This window comes from Hippopotamus amphibius, chromosome 11, assembly GCF_030028045.1.
Source record: "Hippopotamus amphibius kiboko isolate mHipAmp2 chromosome 11, mHipAmp2.hap2, whole genome shotgun sequence".
NCBI classification, from domain to species: Eukaryota; Metazoa; Chordata; class Mammalia; order Artiodactyla; family Hippopotamidae; genus Hippopotamus; species Hippopotamus amphibius.
Window position 1 is genome coordinate 87,117,358 of NC_080196.1, and position 21,835 is coordinate 87,139,192.

A 21,835-nucleotide genomic window follows, 5' to 3' on the forward strand; every position below is an offset into this window, starting at 1 on the left:
ATTCACTGAAACTCCATCTGCAAGGTCAGAATAAAGGAAATGGCCTCTTCCAAAGCCATGGCAGCACCAGAGAGAGGAGTTGGTTGGATCTGAATGTTGTTTGCAGACCCATGCTCAAAAATCAGCCATGCTTTAAACAAGCTCTTCCTGGAAATGAGGATAGGTGCTAGACATGGCAGAGTTCTGCCTCCAAGTGCAGAGCTGGTGGGTGGCCCCACATCTTCTTAAACCATACAAGACCTGAGAGCCACGGTGATTTGGGTTCCCCTACTCTAGCAATTACCTGTAGCCTTCCATCCTTCCTTCCTCCTTTTCTTCCTTCCCTCCTTCCCTCTCACTTAACTATTTATGTATTGAACATCTACTATGTGCAAGGCTCTGTGCTAGGAGCTGGGGATACAGCAGTATATGGAATAATACTGGGTCCCATGAGAACATATGACAGGAGACCATCAGGGAAGGCTTCACTGACAGGTGATAATTGACACAAAGCCTGAGGGAAAAGTAGAAGTTACCCAGGTAAAGAGTGAGGGATAAGACTTCCAGGCAGATGGACTAGCATTTGCAGAGACCCTGAGGTAGAAAGTGCTAGAAGGAGGCCAGTGTGGATCCCAGAGATGAGGGGCAGGAGAAGCACAGAGCAGCCTAAAGCATAGAGCAACCTGGTGATGCAGAGCCTTGAGTATCATGTTAAAGATGTAGTTTTCCCTCTGTAGCCTTTGAAGGGATTTAAGTAGGAAACAGACATGAGTAGACTTGAGTGTTAATATGACAACTCTGACTGCCAGTGGAGCACGGCTTGGAGGAGAAATCTGAGAAGAGGTGGAGGTGATCAATTGGGAGTTATTGGAGAAGTGGCAAGACACTAATGACAACTAAGTGGTGATACAGGATATCAAGGTGTATTTTAAAGATAGAATTACTGGGTTTGAGGAGTGGAGGAGAAGGGAGTATGAAGTTTGACTCCTGAGTTGTCTGAAGGAGCAGCTTGGAAGGGGGAGGGGACTTTCCTGGGATAGACTCCTTTGAGGGAGTCTCTTCCCAAGTCCTGGGACATTATGCATTGTCTCAGAGTATTAAGTTTAAGCTGCTTCTGGAACATCCACATGCAAGTATGAGGTAAAGAATTAAATCTGTGAATCCAGTGCTCAAAACTGGGCTGGAAATGTTAGATTTGGGAGACACAGGCCTGTAGGTAGAAGATTAACCCATGGCAGCACGGGTCAGTGAGGAAAACTCTAGATCACACTGAGGCGAGACTGTGTGCAGGTCCAAAACCACCTCCCAAAGAAACAATAAAGTCAAGGAAGGCGTAATTGAGCTGGAGGGGGCTGAAGAAGTATGGCTGAGACAGGAGAGAGACGTAGAGAACTACCAGGGTCAGCCAGACTAAACTGGAAACTGAGGACGTTGGGCAGAGGTTGCTCTAAAACCAAGTCCTGGCATAGCCCTGGCCCAGTGGTGAAAAGAAAAGGAGCCCCACATGGAGGCACCGGTGCACACAGCCCCCAGCTGATCATAGGAGAGCTGCTTCCTGGCTAAGGGAAGGGGGGAGGAGCTGGAAAGGGCACTGAGGGCAGAGGGGAGAGAGGTCACGGCCTGCCAATTGTCAGCAATATAAGCTGCATGGCAACTAAGAAAATACATTTCTCTTAGACCCCCACTCAGTTGGGAGACCCAGATACACATGTATGTATCAAAGGGAAAATATATGTACAACTAATTACCACAGCAAGAGAGTACAATGGACTATATAAGAGGTGGAGAAAAAATGTTTTAGTGATCAGAAAAAAAAGAGACCTCTTCTAACTGGGTGGTCAGGGAAATCTGCAGAGCAGAAATGGACTTTCTTCTGGACTTGGAAGAATGGGGGGATTTTGAAAGGTACAGGTCGTGTGGGTGGAGGAATGGCCCCAGGCCCCGCTGGTGGCACAAGTGACTGAAGCAGTAGGTCCCTTGTGTCAGGACAGAGTTCAGACCTCCTGGGGCCTCCATCCAGCCTTGGTCAAGTCCCTGGGGCCACATCCTGACTCACCTGTTCTTTCCCTTTCCTTTCACCAGTCGCGGGACCAATGAACAGCCACCACATGAAAGAGATGTCTGATGCTCACACCCAGAGCAGCCCTCTCCTGGCAGGGCCTCTTTCCAGTAGATACAAACTCTACGAGTCAGAGTTTACCAGCCCTAGCTGGCCCTCAAGCCCCCAGGACACACACCCGGCCCTGCCCCTCCTGGAAATGCCTAAAGAAAAGGTGAGGAATGTCCCTCCCAGGATGTTTCCCAGTCGGGGGTGGGAAGAAGGGTGTAGAAGGATGCTGCTCTCCAAGCACATGTGACCTAACACCATGGAATTGCCACCACTGGGGAGATTCTGCCCCCCCATGCATACTCACACCCCCAACCAGCCCTACTTGGCCTGAGATGGAAAATGTGGCTCTGCGTGCGACATGATTTTCAGGACAAGTAGAGAAGGCACGCACACATACCAGTCTTCCGACCAGCCCCCCAAATCTTTCTCCTTACACCTGCTCCCTTGAATTACCATAGCATCTCCAGAAGGAAGCCCTCATTCAAACACAGGCCTTTAACACTCCTTGGACCCAGCAGCACAGAGGCAGCCTGGCTAGCTACCAATTCAGTGGAAGAGGACCCAAGGCTGCTAAGGTTTTTTAATGAGACGTAATTCAGGTACCATAAAATTCACACCTTTAAAGTATGCATTACACTGATTTTTAGCGTATTTACAAAGTTGCACAAACATCATCATTATCTGATTCCAGAATATTTTTATCACCTCAAAAAGAAAACCCATAGTCCTTAGCAGTCAGCCCTCATTTCATCCTGCCCCCAGCCCCTGGCAACCACCCATCTGCTTTCTGTCCCTATGGATTTGCCTATTCTGCACATTTCATATAAATGGAACCATATAATACGTGGGCTTTTGTGACTGGTTTCTTTCATTTAGCATAATGTTTTTGGGTTCTTTCAGTAAATCGTTCATTTTTATGGCCAAATAATGTCATTGTATGAATATGCCATATTTTATTTATCCAGGTATCAGTTGATGGACATTCGCGTTGTTTCTGCTTTGGACTGTAAAAGTAGTAATGCTGCTATAAGCATCGGTGTAGAAGGTTTTGTGTGGACACATGTTTTTATTTTTCTGGGGTACATACCTAGAAGTGGTATTTCTGGGTCACATGGTAAATCTCTGTTTAACATCTTAAGGAACTGCCAAACTGTTTTCCAAAGTGGTTGCTTTAGTGTATATTCTCACCGGCAATGTACACACCATGCCACTCCACCTCCTCACCAAAATGTGTTGTTGTCTTTTTTATTACAGCCTAGGTGAGTATGAAGTGGCATCTTGTGATTTTGATGAGCATTTCCCTAAAGGCAAATGATGTTGAACATCTTTTTATGTGCTTAGTGGCCACTTGTGTACCTTCTTTAGAAAATGTCTTTTCAAATCCTTTGCCCATTTTTTAAATTGGGTTATTTCTCTTTTTATTGTGAAGCTATAATCATTCTTTTTATATTCTGAATATTAGATCCTTTCCAGATATATAATTTGCAAATAATTTTTCCCACTCCGTGGGTTGTCTTTTCACTTTCTTAATAGTGTCCTTAGAAGCACAGAGATTTAATTCTAAGTCCAATTTATCTATGTTTTCTTTGATTGCTTATGCTTTTGGTGTCATATCCAAGGAACCATTCTCTTATCCAAGGTCACAAAGATTTCCTCCAATGTTTTAATCTAAGGGTTTTATAGTTTTAGCACTTACATGTAAGTCTTTTTTCCATTCTGAGTTACTTTCTGTATATATTAAGTAGGGGTCCAGTTTCAATATTTTAACAAGAGGATATCCACTTGTCCCAGCACCATTTGTTAAAAAGATTATTCTTCCTGCATTGAATTGTCTTGATATTCCTATCAACAATCAGTTGACCATAAATGTATGAGTTTGTTTCTGGACTCCCATTTCTATTGAACTTATTTGTACATTTATCCTTGTGGCAATACCACACCTCCTTGATCACTGTAGATTTGTAGTAAGTTTTGAAATCAAGAAGTATGCGTTCTCCAACTTTGTTCTTCTTTTTCAAGATTGTTGTATCTATTCTGAGATCCTTGAATTTCCACATGAATTTTAGGACCCAACTTTCAATTTCTGCAAAAAAATAAAATAAAAATAAAAAGGCAACTGGCATTTTCATAGGGATTGCATTAAATCTATAGATCAATTTGGAGAATATTGTCATCTTAACAAGATTAAGTCTTTCGGTCTGTGAACATAGGTTATCTTTCCTTTATTGTATTTAATTTATTTCAATGATGTTTTGTAGTTTTTAGTGTACAGTCTTGCACCTCTTTTGTTAAATTCATTCCAAAATATTTGATTCTTTTTCATGCTACATAAATATAATCATTTTCTTAATCTTATCTTTGGATTGTTCATTGCCAATGTATAGAAATAAAATTTGTTTTTGTATATTGCTCATATATCCTGCAAACTTGCTGAACTCATTCATTATCTCTAATAGTTTTTTTTTGTAGATTCCTTAAGGATTTTCCACATAAAAGGATGTGCTGTCTTCAAATAGAGATACTTCAAATTCTTTCTTTCCAATAAGGGTCCCTTTTGTCTGTTTTTTTCTTACCTAATTCCTCTGGCTAGAACTTCCAGTACAACATTGAATAGTAGTGACAAGAGGACACATCTTTGTCTTGTTGCTGACCTTAGAGGGACAGCATTGGGTCTTTCGCCATTAATTTTGATATTAGCTGTAGGTTTTCACTATTCAGTTGAGGAACTTCCCTTCTATTCCTAGTTTGTTGATTGTTTTTTATCAGGAAAGTGTTGAATTTTTCAAATGGTTTTGCTGTGTCTATTGAGATAATCACGTGAGGTTTTTTCTTTATTCTAGCAGACATTTATTCTATTGATAGTTTTTATAGGTTGAAACAGTCTCAAATTCTTAGAGTTCTCTTTTGATCATAATCTTTTTTATGTCCTGCTGGATTTGTTTTGCTAATATTTTGTTAAGGATTTTTGCATCTATATTCATAAAGCATATTAATCTGTAGTTTTCTTTCTTGTGATGACTTTGTCTGGTTTTGATATCAGGATAATACTAGCCTCATAGAATGTATTAAGAAGTGTTCTCTTCTCTTCTATTCTTTGGAAGATATTGGTATTAACCCTTTATACATTTGGTACAATTCACAAGTGAAGCCATCCAGACTTGGGTTTTTCTTTGTGGGAAATTTTGGTTTGGTTTGGTTTGGTTTGGTTTTTAACTAATTCAGTTGCTTTACTTTCTTATGAATCAATTCAGATTTTCTATTTCACCCTGAGTCAACTTTGGTAAATTGTGTCTTTCTGAGAATTTATACAGCTCATCTAGGTTATCTAATTTGTTAGTGTACAATTATTCATTTCTTTGTAATCCACTTATAATCCTTTTTATTTCTTTAAGGTTGGTAGTAATGTCCCTGATTTCATTTCTGATTCTAGTAATTTCAATCTTCTCTTTTTTTTTCTTTTTCAAACTAGTTTAAAGATTGTCAATTTCAATCTTTTCAAAGAACCAACTTTTAGTTTCATTGATTTTTGTATTGTTTTTCTATTCCCTGTTGCATTTATTTTCACTATAATCTTTATTATTTCCTTCCTTCTACTTGCTTTGGGTTTAATTTGCTGTTATTTTTCTAGTTTCTTAAAATAAAAGGCTAGGTTGTTGAGATATTTCTCCTTTTTTTAATGTAGGTATTTATAACTTTTACTCTATGCACTGATTTAGCTGCATCCCATAAGTTTTGGTATGTTGTGGTTTTGTTTTCATTCATCTCAAAATATTTCCTGGTTTCCTCTTTGATCCATGGATTATTTAGGAGTATGTTGTTTAATTTCCACATATTTTCCAAATATCCTTCTATGTTTGATTTCTAATTTCACTCCATTGTGACCAGAGGACATATTGTGTATGATTTCAGTCCCTTTACTAATATTTTTATCAGCAAAAATGTTTTACGTATTTTATGGCCTAGCATGGTCTGTATTGGAGAAGTTTCTATGTGTGCTAGAAAATATGCATCTGCTATTGTTGGGTGAAGTGTTCTGTGGATGTCTGTTAGGCCTAGTTAGTTTATAGTGTTGTTCAGATCTTCTATTTCCTTGATCTTCTGTCTAGTTACCCTATCCATTTTTTCAAGTGGTGTATGGAACTCTCCAAGTATTATTATTGAATTGACTTTTCCTCCCTTCAATTCTGCCAACTCTTGCTTCGTATATTTGGGGGCTTTGTTGTTAGACATGTAGGTGTTTCTAATTCTTATATCTTCTTGATAGATTGATCCTTTTATCCTTAAAATTGTCTTCCTTACTCTCTAGTAATAATTTTTTGTCTTAGTAAAAGGTCTGTTTTGCCAGTCTTAGTATAGTCACTCCAGCTTTTTTTTTTTTTGATAATGGTTTGCACAATGTATCTTTTTCCATCCTTACAATCTATTTACATATTTGAATATAAAGTGTGTCTCTTGTAGACAAGATATAATTGTATAACTTTTTAAATTCCATTCTGCCAATTTCTGTCTTTTAATTGAAGTGTGTAATCCATTTACATTTAATGTGGTTACTGATAAGGTAGGACTTATGCCTGCCATTTTGCTATTTGTTTTCTATATGTCATATCATCTCTGTTTCTCTATTATTTCACTACTGCCACCTTTGTCTTAAATGGATATTTTCTAGTGTATTTTAATTATTCTGTCATCATTTTCTGTATGTTTTTAGTTATTTTCTGAGTAGTTGCCCTGGATATTAAAGTTAAACATCCTAATTTATAACAATCTGGTTTGGATTAAAACCAACTTAATTACAATATTATCCAAAAGCTGTATTCCTATGTAGCTCTATCCCCATCTCCTTTGTGCTATTATTGTCATACCAATTACATCTTTATACATTGTATGACCCTCAACACAGACTTACAATTGTTTTATGAAGTTGTCTTTTACATCATAAGGGGCAAAAGAGAATTACCAAAATACATTTATATTGTCTATTATATTTACCTGTGTAGTTACGTTTACCAACGCTCTTTATTTCTTCTTGAGATACAAGCATCCTTTCATATCAGCCTGAAGGACTCATTTTAATATTTCTTGTAGGCAGGTCTACTAGCAATAAATTCTCAGTTTTCATTTATCTCAGAATGTCTTAATTTCTCTTTCATTTTTTTTTAATGTCAATTATTTTTTATTTGTTTTTTTTTTTTATTTTTTTGGGGGTACACCAGGTTCAATCATCTGTTTTTATACACATATCCCCGTATTCCCTCCCTTCCTTGACTCCCCCCCCTCAAGTCCCCCCCACCCTCCCTGCCCCAGTCCTCTAACGCATCTTCCATCCTTGAGTTGGACTCCCTTTGTTATACAACAACTTCCCACTGACTATTTTACAGTTGGTAGTATATATATGTCTCTGCTACTCTCTCGCTTCGTCTCAGTTTCCCCTTCACCCCCCGCCCCCTCCCATACCTCGAGTTCTCCAGTCCATTCTCTGTATCTGCATCCTTATTCTTGTCACTGAGTTCATCAGTACCATTTTTAGATTCCGTATATGTGAGTTAGCATACAATATTTGTCTTTCTCTTTCTGACTTACTTCACTATGTATGACAGATTGTAGTTCTATCCACCTCATGACATATAGCTCCATCTAATCCCTTTTTATAGCTGAGTAATATTCCATTGTATATATATGCCACATCTTCTGTATCCATTCATTTGTTGATGGGCATTTAGGTTGCTTCCATGTCCTGGCTATTGTAAAGAGTGCTGCAATAAACATTATGGTACAAGTTTCTTTTGAGATTATGGTTTTCTTTGGGTATATGCCCAGGAGTGGGATTACTGGATCATATGGTAGTTCTATGTGTAGTTTTTGAAGGAACCTCCAAATTGTTTTCCATAGTGGCTGTACCAACTTACAGTCCCACCAACAGTGCAGGAGAGTTCCCTTTTCTCCACACCCTCTCCAACATTTGTGGTTTCCAGACTTTGTGATGATGGCCATTCTGATGGGTGTGAGGTGATACCTCATTGTGGCTTTGACTTGCATTTCTCTGATGATGAGTGATGTTGAGCATCTTTTCATGTGTTTGTTGGCCATCTGTATGTCTTCTTTGGAGAAATGTCTATTTAGGTCTTCTGCCCATTTGTGGATTGGGTTATTTGCTTTTTTGGTATGAAGCTGCATGAGCTGCTTGTATATTTTGGAGGTTAATCCTTTGTCCGTTGTTTCATAGGCAATTATTTTTTCCCATTCTGAGGGTTGCCTTTTAGTCTTGTTTATGGTTTCTTTTGCTGTGCAAAAGCTTTTAAGTTTCATGAGGTCCCATTCGTTTATTCTTGATTTTTATTTCCCTGATTCTAGGAGGTGGGTCAAAAAGGATGTTGCTTTGATGTATGTCATAGAGTGTTCTGCCTATGTTTTCCTCTAGGAGTTTGATAGTGTCTGGCCTTACATGTAGGTCTTTAATCCACTTGGAGTTTATTTTTGTGTATGGTGTTAGGAAGTGTTCTAATTTCATTCTTTGACATGTTGCTGTCCAATTTTCCCAGCACCACTTATTGAAGAGGCTGTCTTTTTTCCATTGTATACTCGTGCCTCCTTTGTCAAAGATAAGGTGCCCATATGTGTTTGGGCTTACTTCTGAGTTCTCTATTCTATTCCATTGATCGTCCTTTCTGTTTTTGTGCCAGTACCATACTGTCTTGATCACTATGGCCTTGTAGTATAGTTTGAAGTCAGGAAGCCTGATTCCACCAACTCCATTTTTCCTTCTCAAGATTGCTTTGGCTATTCGGGGTCTTTTGCGTTTCCATACAAATCATAAGATTTCTTGCTCTAGTTCTGTGAAAAATGCCATTGGTAATTTGATCGGGATTGCATGGAATCTGTAAATTTCTTTGGGTAGTACAGACATTTTCACGATGTTGATTCTTCCAATCCAGGAACATGGTATGTCCCTCCATCTGTTTGTGTCGTCTTTGATTTCTTTCATCAATGTCTTAAAGTTTTCTGCATACAGATCTTTTGCCTCCTTAGGCAGGTTTATTCCTAGGTATTTGATTCTTTTGGTTGCAATGGTGAATGGGAGAGTTTCCTTAATTTCTCTTTCTGCTCTTCCGTTGTTAGTGTATAGGAATGCAAGAGATTTCTGTGCATTAATTTTGTATCCTGCTACTTTACTAAACTCATCAATTAGTGCTAGCAGTTTTCTGGTAGAGTCTTTAGGCTTTTCTATATATAATATCATGTCATCTGCAAAGAGTGGCAATTTTACTTCTTCTTTTCCAATTTGGATTCCTTTTATTTCTTTTTCTTCTCTGATTGCTGTGGCTAAAACTTCCAAAACTATGTTGAATAATAGTGGTGAGAGTGGACACCCTTGTCTTGTTCCTGTTCTTAGAGGGAATTCTTCCAGTTTTTCCCCGTTGAGAACGATGTTGGCTTTTGGTTTTTCATATATGGCTTTTATTATGTTGAAGTAATTTCCTTCTATGCCCATTTTCTGGAGAGCTTTTATCATAAATGGATGTTGAACTCTGTCAAAAGCTTTTTCTGCATCTATTGAAATGATCATATGGTTTTTATCCTTCAATTTGTTGATATGATGTATCACGTTGATTGATTTGTGTATATTGAAGAAACCTTGCATCCCAGGGATAAACCCCACTTGATCATGGTGTATGATTTTTTTAATGTGCTGTTGGAGTCTGTTAGCTAGTATTTTGTTGAGGATTTTTGCATCTATATTCATCAGTGATATTGGTCTGTAGTTTTCTTTTTTTGTGACATCTTTGCCTGGTTTTGGTATCAGGGTGATGGTGGCCTCGTAGAATGAGTTTGGGAGTGTTCCGCCTTCTGCAATATTTTGGAAGAGTTTGAGAAGGATAGGTGTTAACTCTTCTCGAAACGTTTGATAGAATTCGCCTGTGAACCCATCTGGTCCTGGGCTTTTGTGTGTTGGGAGATTTTTAATCACTGCCTCAATTTCTGTACTTGTGATTGGTCTGTTCATGGTTTCTATTTCTGCCTGGTTCAGTCTTGGAAGATTGTATTTTTCTAAGAATGTATCCATTTCTTTCAGGTTATCCAATTGATTGGCATATAGTTGCTTGTAGTAGTCTCTCATGATGTTTTGTATTTCTGAGGTGTCCGTTGTGACTTCTCCTTTTTCATTTCTAATTCTGTTGATTTGCATCTTCTCCCTTTTTTTCTTGATGAGTCTGGCTAATGGTTTATCAATTTTGTTAATCTTCTCAAAGAACCAACTTTTAGTTTTATTTATTTTTCTTATGGTTTCTTTCCTTTCTTTTTCATTTATTTCTGCTCTGATCTTTATGCTTTCTTTCCTTCTGCTCCCTTTGGGGTTTCTTTGTTCTTCTTTCTCTAGTTGTTTTAGGTGTAAGGTTAGGTTGTTTATTCGATAATTTTCTTGTTTCTTAAGGTAGGACTGTATTGCTATAAACTTCCCTCTTAGAACTGCTTTTGCTGCATCCCATAGGTTTTGGGTTGTCGTGTTTTCATTGTCATTTGTTTCTAGATATTTTTTGATTTCCTCTTTGATTTCTGTAGTGATTCCTTGGTTGTTTAAGAGTGAATTGTTTAGCCTCCATGTGTTTGTATTTTTTGCAGTTTTTTTCCTGTAATTGATATCTAGTCTCATGGCATTGTGGTCTGAGAAGATGCTTGATATGATTTCAATTTTCTTGAATTTGCTGAGGTTTGATTTGTGACCCAAGATGTGATCTATCCTGGAAAATGTTCCGTGTGCACTTGAGAAGAAAGTGTAGTCTGTCGTTTTTGGATGGAATGTCCTATAAATATCAGTTAAGTCGAGATGGTCTAATGTGTCATTTAAAGCTTGTGTGTCCTTATTTATTTTCTGTTTGGATGATCTGTCCATTGATGTAAGTGGGGTGTTCAAGTCTCCCACTATTATTGTGTTCCTGTCGATGTCCCCTTTTATAGCTGTTAGCATTTGCCTTATGTATTGAGGTGCTCCTATATTGGGGGCATAGATATTTACCATTGTGATATGTTCTTCTTGAATGGATCCCTTGATCATTATGTAGTGTCCTTCCTTGTCTTTTTTAATAGTCTTTACTTTCAAGTCTAATTTGTCTGATATGAGTATTGCTACTCCAGCTTTCTTTTGACTTCCATTTGCATGGAATATCTTTTTCCATCCCTTCACTTTCAGTCTATATGTATCCCTTGGTCTGAAGTGGGTTTCTTGTAGGCAGCATATAGAAGGGTCTTGTTTTTGTATCCATTCAGCCAGTCTGTGTCTTTTGGTTGGAGCATTTAATCCATTTACATTTAAAGTGATTATTGACATGTGTGTTCCAATTACCAATTTCTGAATTGTTTTGGGTTTGTATTTGTAGGTGTTTTCCTTTTCTTGTATTTCCTACTTAGAGAAGTTCCTTTAGCACTTGTTGTAAGGCTGGTTTGGTGGTGCTGAATTCTCTTAATTTTTGCTTGTCTGGAAAGCTTTTGATTTCTCCCTCAAATCTGAATGAGATTCTTGCTGGGTAGAGTATTCTTGGCTGTAGGTTTCTCTCTTTCAGGACTTTCAGTATATCCTGCCATTCCCTTCTGGCCTGCAGAGTTTCTGTAGAAAGGTCAGCTGTAATCCTTATGGGTTTTCCCTTATATGTTGTTTGTTGCTTTTCTCTTGCTGCTTTTAATATTTTTTCTTTGTGTTTAATTGTCGTTAGTTTGATTAATATGTGTCTTGGTGTATTTCTCCTTGGGTTTATTCTGTATGGGACTCTCTGTGCTTCTTGGACTTGGTTCATTATTTCCTTTCCCATGTTGGGGAAGTTTTCCACTATAACCTCTTCAAATATTTTCTCAGACCCTTTCTTGTTTTCTTCTTCTTCTGGGATGCCTATAATTCGAATGTTGGTACGTTTAAGGTTATCACTGAGGTCTCTGAGACTGTCTTCTAATCTTTTTATTCTTTTTTCTTTTTCCTGCTCTGTGGCAGTTATTTCCCCCATTCTATCTTCCAATTCACTTATTCGTTCTTCTGCCTCAGTCATTCTGCTGGTTATAGCATCTAGAGTATTTTTAATTTCAGTTATTTTGTTATCCATTGCTGTTTGTTTTTCTGAGTTCTTATGAACTGTTTCTTGTACTTTCTCTATTTTGTTATCCAGATTTTGTATCATTTTGACTATCATTACTCTAAATTCTTTTTCAGGCATTTTTCCTATTTCCTCTTCATTTATTTGGTCTTGTGGGTTTTTTTCCTGCTCCTTTGCCTGCATGGTGTTTCTTTGTTTCCTCATGGTTGTCCAAACTTTTGGGGTTGCTTGTCCTGGCGATACAGGTGTTTATAGAAGACTGTCCAAGCCTCAGACTAATGTCCAAGTATTGGATTAAATGAATATTAAGTCTAGGGAACACATACATGTATAAGACACACAGTTACTGAATCCGTTAGGACATAAGGCTCTAGAAAGACCTGACAGAACCCCAGTGTGCTATCAGATATTCAAAGAGAAACCCAACAGAAATTGACAACTGAAACAGAACAAATCAGAGACAAAAGCAAAAGCAAACAAACAACAAATAATACCCTACACATACAAACATCAATCCAGGGAGATTTTGTAAGCTAGGATCAAATATAGAAAAGAACTGGAGTACCACCAGAGAGAATGGAGATTCTCAGAATGTAATTAGATAACTGTACTAAGAACTAAGATAAAGACAAAAGCTTAATATTAAATACCAAGGCAGTGCGTCATCTGGAGAATAAAGCAAGGAGTCTGAGCAGATCGATAGTGTTGCTTATAAGTATGTTAAGATAAAATAAACTTAAAAAGGCTGGAAGAAAGGGGAACAGAAGAGCGTAATGTGGTTGGAAATATGCAAATAAAAAGAAAGGAATAGAAATGTATAAAAGATAGGGACGAAAGGAAAGTATGAGAGATATTTTGTCTGTACTACCAAAAACTTAGCTACATATAGAAGTATATAAAAAGGCAAAAAACAAAAAAAAAAAAAGAATAAAAAATATCATTAAAAAATTATGTTATAAAACTTGCAGATCCCTTAGGGCTAAGAGCGTATTTAATAAATCAAAAAAAAAAAAAAAAAAAAAAGAGAGAGAGAGAAAGAAAAAAAAAAAAATCCAGAACTGATCCCAGAATGGACCAGTTCAATAGGTATTGATACTACTATTTCCGTTTCCTTAGTGTCTCAGCTGTAAGTGTCCTTCTCCTTGCCTTGGGTTTTTTTTTTTTGCGTTATTCTGTGACCAGCAGAGGTTCCTTTATTGTTCGTCTGTAAGCCTCGGTGTGTGGGGAGGGAGAGGGTACAATAGTGGCTCCTTCTCCTGGGAGTGAGTGAGCAGTGGTGCACTGTTGTTTCAGTCAGGCTTGGAGGTGCCTGTTGCAGAGGGCTCTGGTGGCTCAGGCATAAACAGAAAGTCTTAGAGTTGGGCCTCTCTCGGGGTTTTTTTCTTTTTGATGCTGTTTTTTTTTTTTTTTTTTTCTCTCGGCAGCCTCCCTGCTGCTGGCCTTGCAAGGGGTTTTAATCTAGCCCCGCCCGAGCGCCTGAGAGTGCTTGTTATCCCTGAGCGCCTTAGGTGGCCCGCAGGGCGTCTCTCCACTGCCTGTTGCAGAGGCGCCGAAAGACAGAGAGAGGCTACTTGCGCAGCTCCTCCCCACCCCCCACCCCCAGCCCGTGAGCCTGCAGCCTCCAGCCACCATCATGGCCGGGCAGCTCTCAGGGACGGGCACTCCTCTCCGCGGACCTCCTCCCTCCTGTCCTCTCAGTCCGTCACCCTACCGGCAACAATGTTTCTCGCCCTGACCCAGCTCTCTGGTTCCCACGCTCCCGCTCCTGGACCCTCCGTTCAGCCGCGGATGGATGTCTCGGTCCGGGAACGCTGAGCTGCACTGCGGACCCTCCGTATGTTTCTCACTCCCTCCCGTCTGCCACAGCTCCACCGCTTCACCCTCTTTGAGCCCTCGTAGATGCCTCCCTACCGGCTATATCGGGCTCCCCGCAGCCCTTTCTGGTGTCCGAGGCGGTCTGCTGGTGTTCAGCTGGTTCTCTGTGGGAATGACTGCGTCCTTCCGTGCATTCCCAATGCATCTGTGGAGAGGGATTCACTCCACGTCTCTCTACTTCGCCGCCATCTTTTCTCTCCCTCTCTTTCATTTTTAAAAAAGTGTTTAGCTAAATATAGAATTCTTGATTGACAGTCTTTCTTTCAGCACTTTCAATATATCATTTCACTGCCTGCTGGCCTCCATGGTTTCTGAAATCAGGTGTTAATTCTACTGAGGATTTCTTGTATGTAATGACTTGATCCCCTCTTGCTGCTTTCAAGAGTCTATACAAAATTACTCTTGTCTTTGACTTTTAATAGTTTATGATATGTCTAAGTGAAGATCTCTTTGAGTTTATCCTATTGGAAGTTTGTTGAACTTGATGTGTCTATTACTGATTTTCATAAAATTTGGGAGGTTTTCAAATATTCCTGCCCCTCTCTCTTCTCACCTTCTGGAACATCCATTGTGCATATGGTGGTACACTTGGTGGTGTCCCACAGGTCTCTGAGGCTGTGTTCATTTTTCATCTTTCTGTTTTCTTTCTGTTCCTCAGATTGGACAATCTTAATTGACTTGCCTTTAGGCTTTCTGATTCTTTCTTCTGATTGCTCCAAGATGCTGTTGAGCCCCTCTAGCAAACTTTTCCATTTCCATTTTTATGCCTTTCAACTTCGGAATTTCTATTTGTTTCATTTTTATAGTTTCCTCTTTTTTTTAATAGTTTGTACTCTTTTTTAAATTTACTAGTAAGTAAATTTAAAAAATTTAAATATTTATTTATTTATGCATTCATTTATTTATTTATTTATTTTTGGCTGCACCAGGTCTTAGTTGCAGCACTTGGGATCTTTCGTTGCTGCACATGGGCTCTTTGTTGCGGTGTGCGGGCTTCTCTCTAATTGTGGCGCAGGCTCCAGAGCACGCACGCTTAGTTGCCCTGCAGCATGTTGGATCTTAGTTCCCCAGCTAGGGAATGAACCCACATTCCCTGCACTGAAAGGCAGATTCTCTACCACTAGACTACCAGGGAAGTCCCTATAATTTACTCTTTATTGATAGTCTACATTTGGTGAGATTGTTCTCATATTTCTCATACTTTCCTTTAGTTCTTTAAACATGGCTTTCTTTTGTTCCCTAATGATATTTTAAGGTGATTTTAAATCTTTGTCTAAGTCTGGCCTTCCTTAGGGACAGTTCCTATTGATTGCTTTATTTTCCTTGTCTCGTACTTTCTTGTTTCTTTGCATGTCTCATAATTGTTTAAAAAAAAAAACTGGATGTCTTAAATAATGTGGAAACTCTGGAAATCAGATTCTTCCCTCTCCCAGGGTTTGTTGCTGATGGCTTGTTTGTTTAATGGCTTTTCTGGACTAATTCTGGAAAGTCTTTATTCTTTTGTTATTTGTAGCCACTGAAATTTCTGCTCAGCTTAAAGTTTAGCTAAGTTTTGGACAGAAATTTCCTTAAATGCTGGGATCAATAAGCCTCTCAGTCTTTGCCAAGGAGATCTGTGTGTATGTTAGGGCATCTTCAACACTCGCCCAGGCAGTTTTCAACTCCACCTAGCCTTTAATTTCTGCTTGCTTAGAGATTCAAATTCAGCCAGAGGTGAGAGCTTAGGGGATTCTCAGGTCTTTCTTGAGCACACACACTGTCCTGGGCATGTGTAAGCCCTACACATGCATGAGATATTCTAGATTCACAGCAATATGCCCAAGCCTTTTAAAGCCCCCTTTGGACATCTCATTCCCTAGTTTTTCCTTTTAAGTCTTTTGATTAGCTTCTTGTTTTCCTCAACTGTTATCCGTCACCTCAGGAACATTTTTTCCCAGTGTTATCATTGCCTTTATGGCGGAGAGAATTTGAGGAAGTCCTCACTTTACCATCTACTGACATCTTCAAGACATTTGATGCAATGATGAGGTTAGAGAAATCTGTAGACCATCAGTGTACAATAGAAACATAATATGAGCCATACATGTAAATTTAAATTTATGTTAACTACATTTTAAAAAGTAAAAAAGAAAAATAAACAGGTGAAAATATATTTTATTTTTTATTGAGGTATAGTTGATTTACAATGTTTTGTTAGTTTCAGGTTTAGCACAAAGTGATTCTGTTATATATACAACTATACATACTATTATTCAGTTTTATATATATATATATATATATATGTTCACTACATACATATGTTCTTTTTCAGATTTTTTTCCCTTGTAGGTTATTAAAATATGCTGAATATAGTTCACTGTGCTATATAGTAGGTCCCTGTTGGTTGATTATTTTATATACAGTAGTGTATATATGTTAATCCAAACTAATGATCCCTCCCCACCCTTCCCCCTTGGTAACCATAAGTTTGTTTTCTAAGTCTGTGGGTATATTTCTGTTTTGTATGTAAGTTCCTTTGTATCATTTTTTTTAGATTTCACATATAAGTGATATCATATATTTGTCTTTCTCTGACTGACTTACTTCACTTAGAATGATAATCTCTAGGTCCATCCATGTTGCTGCAAATGGCATTATTTCATTCTTTTTTATGACAGGGTAATATTCCATTGTATAAATATACCACATCTTCTTTATCTATTCATCTGTCAGTGAACACTTATGTTGTTTCCATGTCTTGGCTATTGTAAATAGTGCTGCAATGAACATTGGGGTACATGTATCTTTTCAAATTGTGTTTCCCTGTGTATATGCCTAAGAGTGGGTTTGAAGAATCATATGGTAGCTCTATTTTTAGCTTTTTCAGGAACTTCCATACTATTTTCCATAGTGGCTGCACCAATTTACATTCCCACCAACAGTGTAGGAGGGTTCCCTTTTCTCCACACCCTCTCCAGGATTGATTATTTACAGACTTTTTGAAGATGGCCATTCTGACTGGTGTGAGGTGATACCTCATTGTAGTTTTGATTTGCATTTCTCTTATAATTAGCAATGTTGAGCATCTTTTATGTGCCTTTTGGCCATCTGTATGTCTTCCTTGGCAAAATGTCTATTTAGATCTTCTGCCCGTTTTTTGATTGAGTTGTTTGGTTTTCTGATATTGAGCTGTGGCTAATCTGAATTGAGATGTGCTCCAAGTAGGTTTGGAAGACTTAGTACAAAAAAGGAATGTGTAAAAGGTCTCTTAATAATGTATTTTATTTAGCCTAATATATGAATATATGTTATCATTATTTTCATATGTAATCAATATGAAGTATCACTGAGATCTTTTACACAGGCTAAATAAAATATAAGAGATCTTTTACACATTCTTTTTTCATACTAAGCCTTCCAAACCTACTTCAAGCACATCTCAATTAAGACTAGCCACATTTTAAGTGCCAAGAGCCACATGCCTTATTGGCTACTATATTGGAAAGTATAGTTTTAGAGCAAGGAGTCCTGACCCAGGTGTCCATAGACAGAATTGAGGGAGATATGAACTTGGATGGAGAAAATAATTTATGTTTATTTTCACTAATCTCCAATGAACTTTAGCATTTATTTTAATTATAAACATAAGCAATGAACAACAGCCATATTAGTAGTACCTGAGATTTTGTCATTGTCACAGATTGGGTTCCCCCAGAAAGCTGACTCTGAGATGGAGATTTGGATGTAAGAAGTTTACTGGGGTATGTCCTTGGGGTCAATATTTGTAGAGAAGTAAAGGCAGCAGGATTAGGCAGAAGTTGGGCTGTGATGTAGTCACAATAAAGGCCTCGGGTGAGCCTATGGTGAGTTCCGGAGCTAGAGTGACCCTATAGAGGTGTCCTGAATCGGCACTCATCACTACTTTGGACTTATAATTGGTGTTGCCTCTGCTGCCCTTATATGCATAACGGGTTTTTTAAAGTATTGTGATAACTGCATTTCAATATGATTGGCTTTCATTGCAATCTTATTTATTTTATTCACTTACAAACATTCTGGAAGGAAGTCCAGAGGCTTGCCAAACTGCTAAAAGGGATCCACAGCCCAAGAAGTTAAGAACCCTGCTATGAGGAATGCGTAGAAGTCCTGGGAGGAGCAGGCCTGCATGGGGCACTCTAGACAGCATTGCAAACTGGACATTTATGTATCTCATGATCCTCTATCTTTATCAGAAAATCTGACAGTCTTCCCTACCCCAAACGCCCCTGCTCTCAAAAAGCTATATGATTTGATGTTTTGTCATGGCTTCTCCTGAAAGGATCTCCAGTCAGCCAACAAAGAAAGCCACATTGTGAAGATTGAAAAACCCAATGAAGAGGGTAGAAGAAGAGAAAGTGGGCCAGCCCCTTGGGGCTTTGCAGGCCGAGGGGGCATCATCAGCCTCTTTCAAGCTGCGGGCTACCTCACAGGCGAGATGAAGGAATGCCGGAGCTGGCTGAAAGGTAGGCAAGTGCCTAGGGAAGAAGCAGCCAGGCCAGGCCAGGGACCCAGCCCTCCCTCTGGTTTGGACCCAGGAAGCTGTTTCCTCACTCACCCATAGCAGGGCCCCCACATGTGAGGTGCTGCAGCCCTGAGCTGGTTCTGGTTGGGCGTAACGTATCCTACTACATGAATTCCCACAGTTTCAGAATTCAGTGCATTCTACGGATTTTAGTTCTTTGCAAATTCTTCACTCCTACATGGAAGAAATATAGGAAAAACCACATTCGCAACATGTAAGCCATTTTCAAACAAACTGAATGATCATTCCTTCACTTTAGTCCACAGCCATTTTTTATGTGCCAAGAAAATATTGGCCTCACCCTCCCCAATTTCCAGATTCTTTCCTTTTAACATCATTCTTCTCCTAGTTTCCCTAAACTAAATGTTGCAACAAATACCTCTCCCCTCCCCTCCCCCACCTGCCCCCCACTTGTATAGGTTGTCCTGGTAACCAAACCAGAGAAGGAGACAGAATGTGTGTCAATACTCAGTGTCAGTACATAACTCGATGCTGATTTCACAGCTGGGCTAAAATTATTTCTTTCCCAGCTTTTTTTTTCCAGACTACTTTCTTTGCTGTTCAGATACCAGCCCTCAACTGAGTCATACAGCTCTACACAAAAAGAGTTTCCTTCCCTCCCCACATCTTCCTTTGGACCAATAAATTTCCCTTAGAATGTTCGTGGGGCTTCCTTGCCAACCAAGCTGATGACTGGAACAGCGTTAAATTGGTCTCAGCATGGCGTCTCAGTCTGTACAGCAGAACTGACACCCACTGTGGACCGATTGTCAGGCCACTCAGAGACTCGGGCTGGGCACCAGGAGGGAAAATATCCTGGCTAGTGCATCCTTGTCTGCCTTGGTTGCCACACCAACCAGTGGTCCAGCAGGAAAGCACAGGCTGAACCAGCTGATGACTCTGCCTGTCTCTTTCAGATAAGCCCCTGGCCTTCCAGTTCACAGACTGGGTTCTGAGGGGGGCCGCTCAGGTGATGTTTGTCAACAACCCCCTCAGCGGGCTCATCATCTTCATAGGGCTCCTGGTCCAGAATCCCTGGTGGACAATTGCTGGGGGTCTGGGGACAGTGGTGTCAACTTTAACTGCCCTCGTCTTGAACCAGGACAGGTGAGTTCCACCCTCTGGGGGGTCTTGGGTTCTTGGAGTAGACAGGTGGAGACGTGTTTCCTTGAGTGATCAGCCAACCTTATCCTAGTATCAGCCAACCACAGTCTCCTGAGTAGCAACTTTGGACATGTCACTGGAATTCTTTACACAATTAAACTTCTCCTAAGCTCACAGCACGTGACAGCACCAGGCTCCATTTGACTGCAGAGCCTCCTGGAAACACTTCCTCGAAGGTAGGTGCAGAGGAACACTTAAGCGGCTCTTCCTTCCTGGAGCCTACCGTCTAGCTGAGGGAGAAAAGACTAACAGACATGAAGTGTCTCAAAGTAATACAAGGCAGTACATACTGGAGAGCTCAGAGAAGGCAGAGCTCACTAAGCTCTGGAGGTGTTAAGAGGGCAGCCTTGAGCTAGTAACATTGATGTGGGAGAGAGGAAGGTGCGAGGAAGGGAGGGTATTGCATGGGGTGGGGGGTGCGCAGGGGAGGGCATGGAGAATAAGACAAACAGGAGCTGGGAAGGGGGCAGGCTGGGGGGAGGGGCCAGCTCTGCACCAGTGGCCACAAAGCCCAGTAACATCAAGTGCATTTCACAGAACTGGCCCATTTCCTCAGACTTTGCCATATGTTATTCCAGTGGTTCCCAAACTTTCCTGATCCAGAATCACCTGGAGTGATTGTTAAGACATGTAGTTTCTCAGCACCCCCCCCCACTCCCCCTCCCTCCCAGAGACCAACTGGATGATGGGTGATGCCTTAGAAGGCCAGGACAGGGAGAGCAGGAGGGAGTCATGGGAGGGAGGCGATATGGGCATATCTGTATAAATACAGCTGATTGACTTTGGTGTACCTCATAAGCTGGTACAAGAGTGTAAAGCAATTATATTCCAATAAAGAGCTTAAAAAAAAGATAATTAAAAAAAAAGAAAAACCACCTTTTCAAAAATTAAAATAATAGAATAAAATAAAACAGATTAGAGTAATCCATATGCAGTAAAGCTAAATTTTATTTTGCGAAATTTTTGTTTCAATCATGTTGGGTGTGTGTCTACGTGTGTGTGTGAGAGAGAGAGAGAGAAAGAGAGAGAGAAACTGGGTCATACCATAAAATATCAATACATTCCTTCCTTGCCATGGGGTACTGTCAAAAAAATTGAAAAGCACTGTTGTGCTTTGTCACCTGTGATTCTTCCTGCCACTTCACAAGGCAGACCATGCAGGTAAGAGGGTCCACATTTTGCAAGTGAGAGAAAGGAGGTGGGAGGAGTAAGGTGCTCCTGGAAGATGCCACAGCGTGAGTGGCTTGGACACGTGGCCTGCATCTTCTAGGCTGGAGGTCAGTGCTCTCCCTGGCACATGGACAGAGTGGGCAGCAGAGCCAGAGGCCCCTGGTGACCCCAGAGCCTGGGGAGTGATCTGAGCTGCCTGTGTTCTGACCAACACCACACTCCTCCAGCATATCCGTCCCCGCACACAACACCCCAGCTCCACGGAGGCACAGGCGTGGGTCGGCTTGTCTCCCGTGAGAAGCATCTGTACCCCCTCTAAGGTGGCCTTGGGGGACCACGCCAATTCCAGCTGGGAGGCCATGCTTGATTGGATGGATAAGAGGCTGAATTCTTTGGGGTGTAGGTCTGGTGGATGACAGGAGATATGCACTCCAGCCAGGATTTGTGTCTCTGTTTCAAGCAGTGGGCTCCCTATTCCTTGCTGCCACTTACTTATAGCCTCACAGGCAGCTGGCATAGAACTGGCCTCCAACAGGATCAGCTCTTGTCTTACTGCTCCATCACTGTTTGTCAAAACTCCCCTGAGGTGAACTCCGTCCAGCTCACCTACAAGTCACCTTTGAGAAGCCCAGGTCCCTTCCTGCTCTGACAATCTGATTCTCCAACTTCCCTCCTAACTATAATCCACTGGAAAACCTGCCAATCTTTCAAAGAGTTGCTCCACGGACTCTTTTCTCGCTCCCAGTTTTTACGGGAGAAACGCCCACATTCCCTGCCTAATCTTCCCAAATATTCTGCTTAAGAATCTAAGACAAGTGTGCATTAGGTAAAAACCCAATCCATCAGCATGGTTTCCAAAGCCTTCTTTGACGGGCCTCACCCAACCTACCACACAGCATCACACTCTTCCCAGTTGAG

General features: G+C 40.2%; 1 protein-coding gene across 1 annotated transcript in view; it reads left to right on the forward strand.

The window, feature by feature from the left end:
• Positions 1 to 2,072: 2,072 nt before the first annotated feature.
• The window catches only part of SLC14A2 (solute carrier family 14 member 2), a 58,778-nt gene continuing 39,015 nt past the window's right edge, over positions 2,073 to 21,835 (forward strand). Inside the window, exons 1-3 of the mRNA XM_057698927.1 lie at positions 2,073 to 2,252; positions 18,341 to 18,524; positions 19,501 to 19,690. Coding sequence (XP_057554910.1) covers positions 2,073 to 2,252; positions 18,341 to 18,524; positions 19,501 to 19,690 — 554 coding nt within the window. The remainder of the gene's footprint in view (positions 2,253 to 18,340; positions 18,525 to 19,500; positions 19,691 to 21,835) is intronic.